The sequence below is a fragment of the Alligator mississippiensis genome, chromosome 10 (genome assembly GCF_030867095.1).
Source record: "Alligator mississippiensis isolate rAllMis1 chromosome 10, rAllMis1, whole genome shotgun sequence".
Classification (NCBI taxonomy): domain Eukaryota; kingdom Metazoa; phylum Chordata; order Crocodylia; family Alligatoridae; genus Alligator; species Alligator mississippiensis.
In genome coordinates, this window is record NC_081833.1 from 74,091,667 (window position 1) to 74,102,775 (window position 11,109).

Sequence of the window (11,109 nt, forward strand, 5' to 3'; positions counted from 1 at the left end):
ACTTCTACAGGATACCCAAGAACGAGGCCACACTCTCTCAAGAGGACCAATGGGTTTGCAAATAGAGAAGCCCACTGCATATGAACAGACTGCAAACCCAGGCGAGGTTGTGGAAAGACAGAGGAAGCTGCCCAACCATCTGACTGTGCAGGGGTGTGGAGTAACTGCACCAGTCAGAATATGATTGCCTGACAACTATGTGGTAAGAAAGAAATCCATCCTGTATGGAGGGAATGAAGCCTGCACTCCACAGCTAAAAGCATTACATGCTAATCTTCATCAATGAGCCAATGCAATGGAAAGAAAATTACACAGGTTAAGAGAAGCAGCTCTACAGCTTAAAACAAATGAAGGCTAGCAAGGGGGAGAGAGAATGTCAAGAGCAAAGATACATGAACAGGATTGTACCGGGGGCATGACAGACACGTCAGCTTAGAAATAACTGACATTTTGATTAATGTGAACATGCCACAGGATGCCAAAAAAGTCTGAAGGGTTCGTGAGATCTCTCTGTAGAGATGTGGAGAATGAATAACCTTGAACCAAACTGTATGGGCTGTGAGGGAAAGGGGCAGCAGCATTCCCATTGTACAGACAAGAAAACTAAAGGCACAGACACGATGGCAAAGTGGACACAGCCAAGTTATTGTGGGCCCAGCACGAGATGGTCAATGCAGTAGGCCACTCACTGCCTCCAGGTATCAGTTTGTGTAACACACCTCTCTCTCAAGGGAGTGCAAAACCCACACACTTCACTTTTTGTGCCCTATGAACCTAAACAGTTCAATGTTTCCAGTTTCCAAAAACCTTCTTATGAAGAACCTAGAAACTTCAGTCCAGGCACTGCAGAGAGAGGTGTCACCAATTCTTCCTAGGGACAGTACCATCCTCAGAGAGGGATTCAGTGAGAACAATAAAGTCTGAATGTAGGGACCACCTCCTCCAGGCAGCTGGCCTTATGGCTGGGGCCAGCTCCCTCCCAGCTCCTGTGACCTTCTGACTATAAGGGGTCAAAATTCAGCAACACCAATTCTAGCAACGCCAAAATTTAGCAACAAGAGGCAGCTTGGTCTGGAAAGCATCGGACTTGAGCACTGTCACTCCATCCTGGGCATGGCTCCTGACCGGCTTTTGCTCTACGTGGTGCAAAGCAGGTACGACACAGCCATACTGCACGAAGCACTCGCCCACGCCAAAACGGAGGGGTTGGAAACAAATACTGATGCTTCTGTACAGGTCAGCAGCGAGTCCCCTTCCATAACAGGTAGTGGGGAGAGCATCTCCCTACCCTGCTTTCTCTCTCATGATGCTGTAGATGTTCCACAAAATCATTTTGCCCACCTTCCCCCATGAGAAGCCAATGCACTCTGGAGCCGTCACGGTAGACAGGAGGTGGCGGGTTTAGGGAAAGAGAGTGACATTTTGCTTCCTAGGCCTGTAGAAAACTGAACCCACATCTGATGAATACAGGTCACCTGCTAGTCAGATGTGAAAGGAGCAAAGCAGCCAAAGACAGATACCTTTGAAAAGGTCTAACAAATTAAAAGCTCCAAAAAGCCAGGTGAGAAGAGCAATTGCCACGTGCTAAACCTGCCAGCCAGCCACAAACTAATAATCCAGTCCTGGAAATCCTCAGATCGCCTGTTTTTTTCCTGTTAAGGGGGCAGAAGGGGGTCAGAGGCATTCCAGTTTTTGGCATCTGATGATAAAGAAAATATAAAATGAAACTCATTACAGCTTTCCAAGGGAAGCCTCCGTGACAAAATACTGAAAGTCATTTCAAACTTCTTCTGTTGCCCAAGTTATAAGATTTGGTGTGAATTCACTTCTAATAGTGACTCAACGCAGGAAGAGCAGCACACAAACCTGCGCTGGCTTCGCCACTTACGTTTGGCGTAGACATCTCGACAGGACACTCCCGTGATCTCCAGCTTCCGTAAGTTCTCGCAGACTCCGTACTCTGCAACAAGAGGAACAAATAACAACATATGCTCTCCGGTGCAAAGGTCCAAAGTTGTGGTCCAAAGTTTTGAGACACAACAGCAGAACTTAGACAGTCTTTAGGTAAAAATACATTGATCTCTTTGGAAACCAATCCTGCGTGTTACTGAGTTAGTTTAAAAATAATAAGTGTTGTTATTCTCAAAAAACACGAAAAAGCAACAAAAGTTAGCAAGGCATTTCATGACAAAATATATCCTAAGGTTCTTCAATACATTTCACAAGCAAGGATGGCTTACGTTATAGCGATGACTTCCTATTGTTAAGCTTGTCGCGCCAATGGGAGTTGGCACGGGATGGGAAGACGCACTGTATATCTGATCCCTCCACTATTAAAACAAACTGCTGTTTGTACAGGCAGTATATATTCCTCCCAATACATCCAGCAGGGAAAAAATACCAAGATCAAGGGAAAAGGTTACATCTCAGAGCATTAAGAGATCAATTAGATTTTAAAATAACGATCTGTGGATGCAACATGAGTTTAAGCATAAATAACTTGTTTGCAAGTACAAACATCCTGACATTTGAAAATAAATGGGATTGAAATCAGTTTGTTTTTCGCTTAGATGTCTTTGACTGCCTTGTTCTCAATGCATTCTGTCACCCATCCAAAGCTCTTAAAAGCAGCTTTGAAGCAGAGAAGGATTGGGGGGGATATGATAAATAAATAAATAAGAGCGCTGCACTTACAGAAACCAAAAACCAAATTCTACATGCTTAAGAAGATCCAGACAAGCACCAGCTAGGAGCTCAATTCAAAAAATCCTTGAAACGCTAGAGGAAGGAGTTTCCATCAGTCCCGAGGAAGGAAACCTGCATTCCCCGACATCTTCATGCACGCTGCCTAAAAGTCAGACTCCCAAATGGCTCCAGCCCCTGCCAGATACTTGACACCAAACACGTCCCCAAAGGACCTCTGCAAACCACCTGATACAAAACCCACACGAGGGAGAAGGCTGACTGAGCTTCTCTGAACCTGTGATGATCCATCACGGCCCGTTGCACGTCAGCCGCTGTGAACTAGCTCTGTACTCAAAATTCAGCTGAGGCCACATGAGAGAAAGCAGAAATCCTGGCTGAACCCATCTCTGATCTTACTGTACAGACACACTCATGAGTACGTCCACACACACAAGGCACGCTATCGAGCCGCAAGAACACATGTGGGTAACGCTGACTTGGGTCACACTGGGTATCTGTACACATGTATGCACTGCAGCGCCGAGCGTTTAAAAGTGAAAGCACTGAGAAAATGGCGGTGGCGCGCTTTTGAACTAAACTACATCAAAGGTGTTTTCATTCAAAAGCACACTGCCACCATTTTCTGCACAGATGTGCACTTCGCCATTTATACTGATGCAGCACCAGGTGCATCAGCTCGCATGCTCCGCAGACTTGATTAATTGAGTCTGTCCCAACGCTCTGGATATTGTGTATAAGGTACGTGTATAAACGCCCAACAGGATTGGTTTAAAACACAGTGGGTGCATCCACACATGCATTAATCCACTTTAGTTAATGTGCATCAAATCCAGTACCTCCACTGTGAGTACTAGGAAAATGCGCATTAGCCTGGCTTAGTGCACATTAACTAAAGCAAACACTTTTTATGTGATGCTTAACACGCATTAGTCTATTTTAATGTGAATTAAGTAAAAAGCATGGTTTTTACATGATTATTTTAATGCGCGTGTAGATGTACCCAGTCTCAGTAGAAGCAAATCCAATACAGAGAAGGGAACAGAAGTGAAAAAAAACAATTCTCCTCATTAAAAGATCCTGTAGTGGATGCTCTGACTTCCGTTAAAGCCTTGAACATTTAAGGCTTGAGAGCGGAGGAGGAGGGCAGGGAGGGAGGAAGGAGTCCCATTAGCTAGCGAGCAGACAGCAAAGCTTCCCGAAACAGAGCCAGCCTAACACAAACAAGCTACTTAGTCCTGGGCTAGAGCCAGGTGAATCTACGCAGCAGTTCTGCAGATCTCTGAAATCAGAGCTCTGTTGAAAGCTGGAAGTTTGAAAGCACAGCCCTCCTCCCAATCCACCAGACGTGACACTGTTTGTAATGCTAGCCTGTGTGTGGTTGGTAACAATACCAGCGATACAAGAAAAGCAATATGCTTTTCCAGCTTATCTGCGACTCAGGAGATCGCAGGCCTGCAAGAGATGACAGCAGCAACGTGGTTCGGAAACAGCCCGCTTTGATGCCGAAGTAAATGTTCACCTGCTCGCAAGGCTGGGAAGGTAGTGGCCACGTCAGCTGGCACGATTCAATGCAGCTACGTTGGACTGCACGGTGTCTCCCGAGACTGCGCTGGGGACAGGAAAGAGAAGGCTGGGGCAGACAGAGTTCAGCCCAAATTTAACAGGGAAGTTTGCTTGATGACCTCTGGAAGGAAGAGAGAATCTGTCATCTGCTCCTAATTCCCCACAATCCTTCTCGTGTCTCGAGATGTTGTTCCAAGTGGTGCGACACCTTCCTGGACTGGTCACCAGCACACATCCTGATGCAAAATGGGAAGAGTCATCCAATACGGGGATTTAATGCTGGCTTTAGATGAGTGGCCTTGCTGCCTTGGCAGCACAAGAGCAGAACGCCATCACCAAGTACATCACGTTAGGAGTTTAATGGGTTTTCCCCCCCGCAAGAGATGCAGCAGATACCCAGGTCCTGAAGACAGTTCACTGTTGTTTGATGTCAGCCCAAGAGCAAATGCCCTCTGAATCCATGCTGTTTCCTCGCCTGAACCCTCCCTGCTGAAGTTCTTGCAAGGCCTAACTGGAAAACCTCAGATTTCACATCCACCACCTCCAGCCCATGCTAGGGAGAGCCAAAGCAAGGCACAGCACACGTGCTGCAGGTTAGTTAAACCCTGAAACAGGTGTGCCGCTGCCAGCTAAGGGCAACGTCAGGCCTGTTCCAATAAGCGTGCCCACGACACTGCCTGGCACCCCTCAAGGCTAGCCATACTCCATCCATTTCCAAGTTTAGCATGCACCAAGCAGACATGCGATGCACTCTCCCATAGGCCAGCAACAGGAGAGATACACTTTCGGTAACCTCAGTGATAATTAAGGGCCTGAACTGGTGCTGCTGGCCTGCGGCTGGAGAGAGCCCTTCATCTCCCATGCCCTCTCATTTGATGCCTTAAACTACAATACTGACCCAAGGAAAGAAAAAAAAAAAATCTCCTTACCATCCACCCCCAAAAAATCCCACAAACAGCAAAAATAAACTGGAGCACAGACAGCGCTGTGTATTCTTCAGACTGGAAATGCTAGAAGTTAGGTTATATTAAACTTGGCTCTCTACAGCATTGCAATTCGGCTGTAGAAAAATAAGATTGCCACGGAAAGGTCAGATGGGAGCCTTCTGGGAAATCCTGCTCCACTGCGCTCGGAGCTATTTGGAAAGAACTTATCTCGGTGCTACAGTTCAATGAGAAAATTAAATACTGGAAGTGCTGGAAACAGTTAACATGGAGAGAAGTCACAGCCACAGAAGTGGCCACTTTTAACACGACTTCACAAAGGGAGGGTGAAATCTGGCTATAAAGTCCTTATTCCCGTAGCTAGAAAAGCTTATATTATTAGGGCAATAGCCACAAGTTGGAAGATTTACCTAACACGTGACAACTATACCACGGTTTATCCCATAGGATAATTAAAAGGCTAGAAAAGGTCTTTATGATGGATCACACTTCATCATAACTTTAAGAATCTAGTGAGTGTATCTTTGCTTGTAGCTTATGGTATCTTGATATGCGTTCTCCGTCCCCCCGGCCTCACTCCGCCCTTTTCTTTTCCAACAGGTTGCAGCACACCTTGCTCGTCATTCTCCACATTACCGGTATATTCTTTGCCCTTCCCACAACAATTACATTTCTTTTCCTGCAGTAAAGACACATGATCTGTTGGAACTGGGGCAAGCAATCCCGTCTCCTGACAAGGCACGCGAGCCCGATTTGCATGACACGTACCAGTCAGTACAAATCACCTCTGCTTTCATCCGAGTCCCAAACCTTGCATTTATTTAGCTTGCTCTTCAGCTCGTGGAGGCTGGAAAACAGCTGGGGAAAGCTGCACATGGGCACGCACGAGCCGCAGAAAATTAGGATGCGCTGAGTTTGGCATCCCTAATTGTTGCTAACTTCCCATTCCTCCGACTGATCTAATCCTCTAATTGTTCCTGGGTAAGCAGATGCTGCCATATGAAGAGGAGGCACAGAAATACACTGCATTACCTCAGCGATGACAGAACACAGAGATTCGCAAGCTTGGCTCTGGAGACGGCGCCTGGGCGAGGGGGGCTGGCTCTGCTCCTTCCCAAAGACTAACCAGTCCACTTAAAAGCCAACTAATTCATATATGTATTAATATGCATGTATGCATGCATGCATTAAATATTTAGCATTTCATATATATTAAAGGATATCCCTATATTAAAAGGTTTTCCTAATAACTTGTCCCTGGGAGTTCTTGCCACAGAGGGGTTTTTTTGCAGCCACAGAAGACAGGTGGAAAGACAACTGCCATCAAGATGTGGTCCCCAGCAGCACAGATCTTTAACTTCCAATGCCCGGCATACAAAATGCTCAAGGCAAACCACTCCTGACTGAAGGACACAGCATGGGAGCACTTTTTAATAGAAAAAAAGCTAGTCAACTTGCTTTAAAAAACAGCACCCAGAGCTGAGCAATTTTGTGATGAAAGCACCCTTCTACCCCATTCCACTGGGAACCAAGGGTGCTGGACTAGTCTTCACTTTTATACTCTACAAAGACTAAAAGATAGTTGTAGAATTACAAATGCTCAATTAACCCACCTGCTGAAGCTTCCCGAGCCTGACGAAGAGTTTTTGAACCCGAAAGCTTGCTTAATAACTATTCTCCAACCATTCGGGTTGGTCTAATAAAAGAGATCAAATTCACCCAAGGAACCTTGTCTGCCAATTAACCCAACGAAACATCAGGTGTCATATTTTGAACACGCGTGTCCTTGGTTAATAACCCTTAAAGTTTGTACAATTAAGGTACAGAAAGCAGCTGTAAGATGAGAAGAGGGGCAGAAATTGGTCTGTCCAGATGCATGCCATTTGGTGCACAGTTAGACAGGCAGTGGAAAAAGCGCTCCGTTGGGAGGCTCGGCCTTTAATCAACACCACAGCTGTGACCTTTGACAAGTCCCCTCCTGTCCTTTGGCTCCTCCACGTGAGAAAGAGGAGCGAAAACTACCTCTGAAGCTATATTTTGGACCTACAGCAAACAGCTCCCGAAGGATTAGCACAAACTGTGCCGGGATGAACCCTTGTTTGCTATTCTTCTCTCTCTCGCCCCTTCGCAAGAAGAGCGTTTCTGAACGAACTGTAAATTCGGTGACTATGAACCGGTCCGGTTCCTCAGGCTGGTAGACTGGCTGGTTAAAGACACTTGAAGATAAAAACAAGTTACTGCTTAAACACCGCAGTCACTCCAGGTAAAGGAAGCCAGAAACAGCTTTGAAACTTTATTTTAATTCACCTCCCGGCGTGTTAAGAAGCAATTGCCTATTTATAGTACGGTCTGAAAGGGCCTGCGACGCTCCTCTTGCCAAAGACGCACTTCAGAGAGACTGTTTGGACGGCTGGAGGGCCGTCCTCCCAAACACGCCCGTCTGCGAACATCAGCGCTTGCGGACCAAAGCGCATACCCTGAATTCGGAGCCACCGTCCCGCGCTGTGAAGGACAAATCCCCGTACTGCCCCCGCACGAAAGGACAGTTTCAGGGACTGCCAGAAAACCGAACCGACCTGCCAACAGGACAGAGTCTGTTTGGCAGAGAGGCCTCGTTTACTTTCATTTAATTTTGGAGCGTGACGGCAGCAACAAGGCTCACTCAGATCGCTCGTCCACGCGCCTCCCTGGCGAGACGGGGAGGGAAAGACGACCAGACGGCGCTGCCGTACTAGCTGCCCCTCGACAGATGACGTTGTTTCGGGACTGCCAACCCCTCCACCCGGACGCTCGCGCCGCGGTGACCTCGAGCGGCACCGAGGACTCGACGACTCGCTAGTCCTTCGGCGGACGTCTTGGTTGAGCGTCTGCCTTACCTGTACTCTCTTCGGTGAAGGGGTGTTGAACCCGAAAGCTTGCTTAATAACGATTCCCCAACTATTTGGGTCGGTCTAATGAAAGAGATCAGATTGGCCGGAGGAACTGCCTATATTAGGTGATGCACGTATGCCCCTGTTTTACTTCCAGGTGTTTATAATGTCACGAAAGCGGGCTTTTACCAAATTTTCCTCTTGTTTTAGGGGTTTTCTTCATACAGCACCCTTACCTGGAGCTATAATCGCGGTCAAAAAGCCAAGAAAATCAATGTAGGGTTTAATTTCCCCTGCTTAATTAATGCACCCTTGCACGCGCCTGCTGTCTAGCTGGAGCAACACCACCCGCGCTAGCTCGTCCTAGGAATTAATGGGAAATAAAACTATTTCCCCCTGTATAAAGGGGGAGGGGGGCACCCCGGTACCTTCGCGGCAGCGGCGGCGCCAGATGGTGTCGGTGCGCAGGAGGCGGCGGAAGGCGCCGCACACCTGGGCCAGGCGCGGCAGGTCGGGGCCGGGCAGGTAGCCGAAGATGTGCACCAGCAGCTCGGGGGGCAGCTCCAGCAGCGAGCGCGCGGGGCCCGGCCTGGGGCCGAGGCCGAGGCGAGGGCCCGGCGGCAGCAGCTGCGGCTCGGCGGGCTCCGCCTCCTCCTCCTCCTCCTCGGGGTCGGTGTCGGGGTCGCTGTCGGCGCCGCCGCCGCGCAGCCTGGCCCCGCGCCGCCGGCAGCCCCGCGCCGGGCCCGCGCCGCACAGCCGTGCGCACACCGCCATGGCCGCTGCCGCACTGAGCCCGCTTCCGGCCGCCCGCCCGCCGGACCCGACCCGGCCCGCCAATGGGCGCTCGCTACCTCAGCGCGTAGCGGGGCACGCAGCCACGCCCCTTCCTCCCGGGGGTGTGTGGCCCGCCCTCCCAGAACTCCACCAGGGCCCTAGCGCCGCCTACAGACAAAAAAAATACCGCCGCTGCCCCGTGTGAGGATCGAACTCACGACCTTCAGATTATGAGACTGACGCGCTACCTACTGCGCTAACGAGGCGGCTTGTACGCACTACTTCTCCGGTCGCCTTTGGTGTCTGTGCCCGGCAGTGTTCTCAAAAGAAATAAAATAAGGTAAAAGTATCCTTTTGGAACATAAATAAACAAAACAAAACAAAAGGTGTCCATTTGAGACATGCAAAAAACAAAAGAGATAAAGCAATACAAAACTAAACAAAATAAGATAGAAGGTATCCTTTGGGAATATAAATATAACGAAACAAAATAAAATTAAATAAAAGTATCCTTTTGGAATATAAATATAACGAAAGAAAAGAAAAGAAAAGAAAAGAAAAGAAAAGAAAAGAAAAGAAAAGAAAAGAAAAGTATCCTTTTGCAACATAAAAAACACGAAATAAATTAAACTAAGTAAATAAACAAAACAAAACAAAATAAAAGGTGTCCTTTTGGAACATGCATAAAGCAAATAAAGTAATACAAAATAAAACAAAATAAAATAAAAGGTATCCTTTGGGAATATAATATAACGAAACAAAATAAAATAAAATAAAATAAAAGCATCCTTTTGGAATATAAATAACACAATAAATCAAACTAAATAAATAAGCAAAACAAAACAAAATAAAAGGGGTCCTTTTGGAACATGCATAAAACAAAATAAATAAAGTAAAACAAAATAAAACAAAATAAAATAAATGGTACCCTTTGGGAATATAAATATAACGAAATAAAATAAAATAAAACAAAAAGTATCCTTTTGGAACATAAACAACACAAAATAAATCAAACTAAATAAATAAACAAAACAAAAGGTGTCCTTTTGGAACATAACTCGAAATAAATTAAACAAAATAAATCAATAAAGTAAAATAAAAGATCTCGTTAGAACTTTGGGTTCCAAAATAAAACAAAAGGCGTCCTTTTGGAACAAGAGTTCTAGTTCTTTTGATGTCTTCTTGTCTCAGACCAACACAGCTACCACGTACACTCCTGTTTTAATTGTGTTTTGTTCAATTGGGAGAGTGAACTGCTGGCTGGTGCGGCAGAGCCCTCTGCCCTATCCGGCAGAGGATAGTTGCATCCTCCTTGAGTGCAGCTCCAATCCCCATCCCATGTCCTGTCTCCTGCTCTGCTTTCAGCTTCCTATCTGCCCCTGTGCTGTCTGCCACCCAGGGCTGGACACAAGCATGAGCAAACCGGGCGGCTGCCTGGGGCCAAACGGGAAATTGGGCCGAAAATGGTCATTTAAATTATTATTATTATCGCCAGCGAAGGGGCGCCCAATGCTAAACATTCGCCCGGGACCACCAGGAGTCTAGGTACGGTGCTCCTGCACTGAGGCTGCCCCAGGGTGCTTGTGACACGTGGCACCCATGCCGTAGGTTGGCCACCACCATCCTAGTCCGTCGACGTCAGTGGGAGACCAGTGGGGACAGGGTTTCACTCCAGCCTGGGACAAGGCTGGACACAGGCATGGGTGAACCGGGTGGCTGCCCAGGGCCCGGACAGAAAGAGGTCCGAAAATGGCAATTTTGAAATGATTATTATTATTATCTTTAGTGAAGGGGGGCCCGATACTAAAAGTTTGCCCAGGAGTGTAGGTATGGCGCTGGTCCCTGTCTGAGGTGAGCGGACGCTCTTCAGAAGAAGATACCCCAGTGGTAATATTCTGGACTATTACGTTCCTCCACCAAGTTTAAAAGGAGCAGAAGAACGTCCCTGTGAAATGAGGTCGATGCTTTCAAAGCTAACCACTGATTTTGGGTGTCCAGACTCAAAGCTCCTGGGCTTGGTCCTCTGCTGAGCCAAGTCCCCGTGGCTCCAATTTAAACCCATGGATGCTCAGAGCTTCTCAAAATCCAGCTTGAGATGGCTTGAAACTGGGCACTTGAACACTGAGTCGCCCCAAACCAGCAGAAACCTGGTTGCACACAAGGTGTGAGGCGGGATCGGGGAGTAACAGGCCTGTGGCTTCTCCCTGCACCAAGACACGTGGCCATCCCAGGTCACTGTGCTATCCACCGGG

General features: G+C 47.5%; 1 protein-coding gene and 1 non-coding gene across 4 annotated transcripts in view; both read right to left on the reverse strand.

Moving 5' to 3' along the window:
• FBXO31 (F-box protein 31) overlaps nucleotides 1–8,857 on the reverse strand; it is a 28,214-nt gene extending 19,357 nt beyond the window's left edge. Inside the window, exons 1-2 of one of the 3 annotated variants that reach the window (XM_059713925.1) lie at nucleotides 8,512–8,857; nucleotides 1,889–1,960 (exon numbers count right to left, since the gene is read on the reverse strand). In XM_059713925.1, the coding sequence (XP_059569908.1) occupies nucleotides 1,889–1,960; nucleotides 8,512–8,857 (418 nt within the window). The remainder of the gene's footprint in view (nucleotides 1–1,888; nucleotides 1,961–8,511) is intronic. The other 2 variants (XM_059713926.1, XM_014607877.3) reach the window with 2 other exon arrangements.
• A 193-nt stretch (nucleotides 8,858–9,050) lies between these two features.
• TRNAM-CAU (transfer RNA methionine (anticodon CAU)) lies at nucleotides 9,051–9,123 on the reverse strand. The gene has a single exon. It is a non-coding gene; the product is annotated as a tRNA-Met (tRNA).
• Between the last annotated feature and the right edge of the window lie 1,986 nt (nucleotides 9,124–11,109).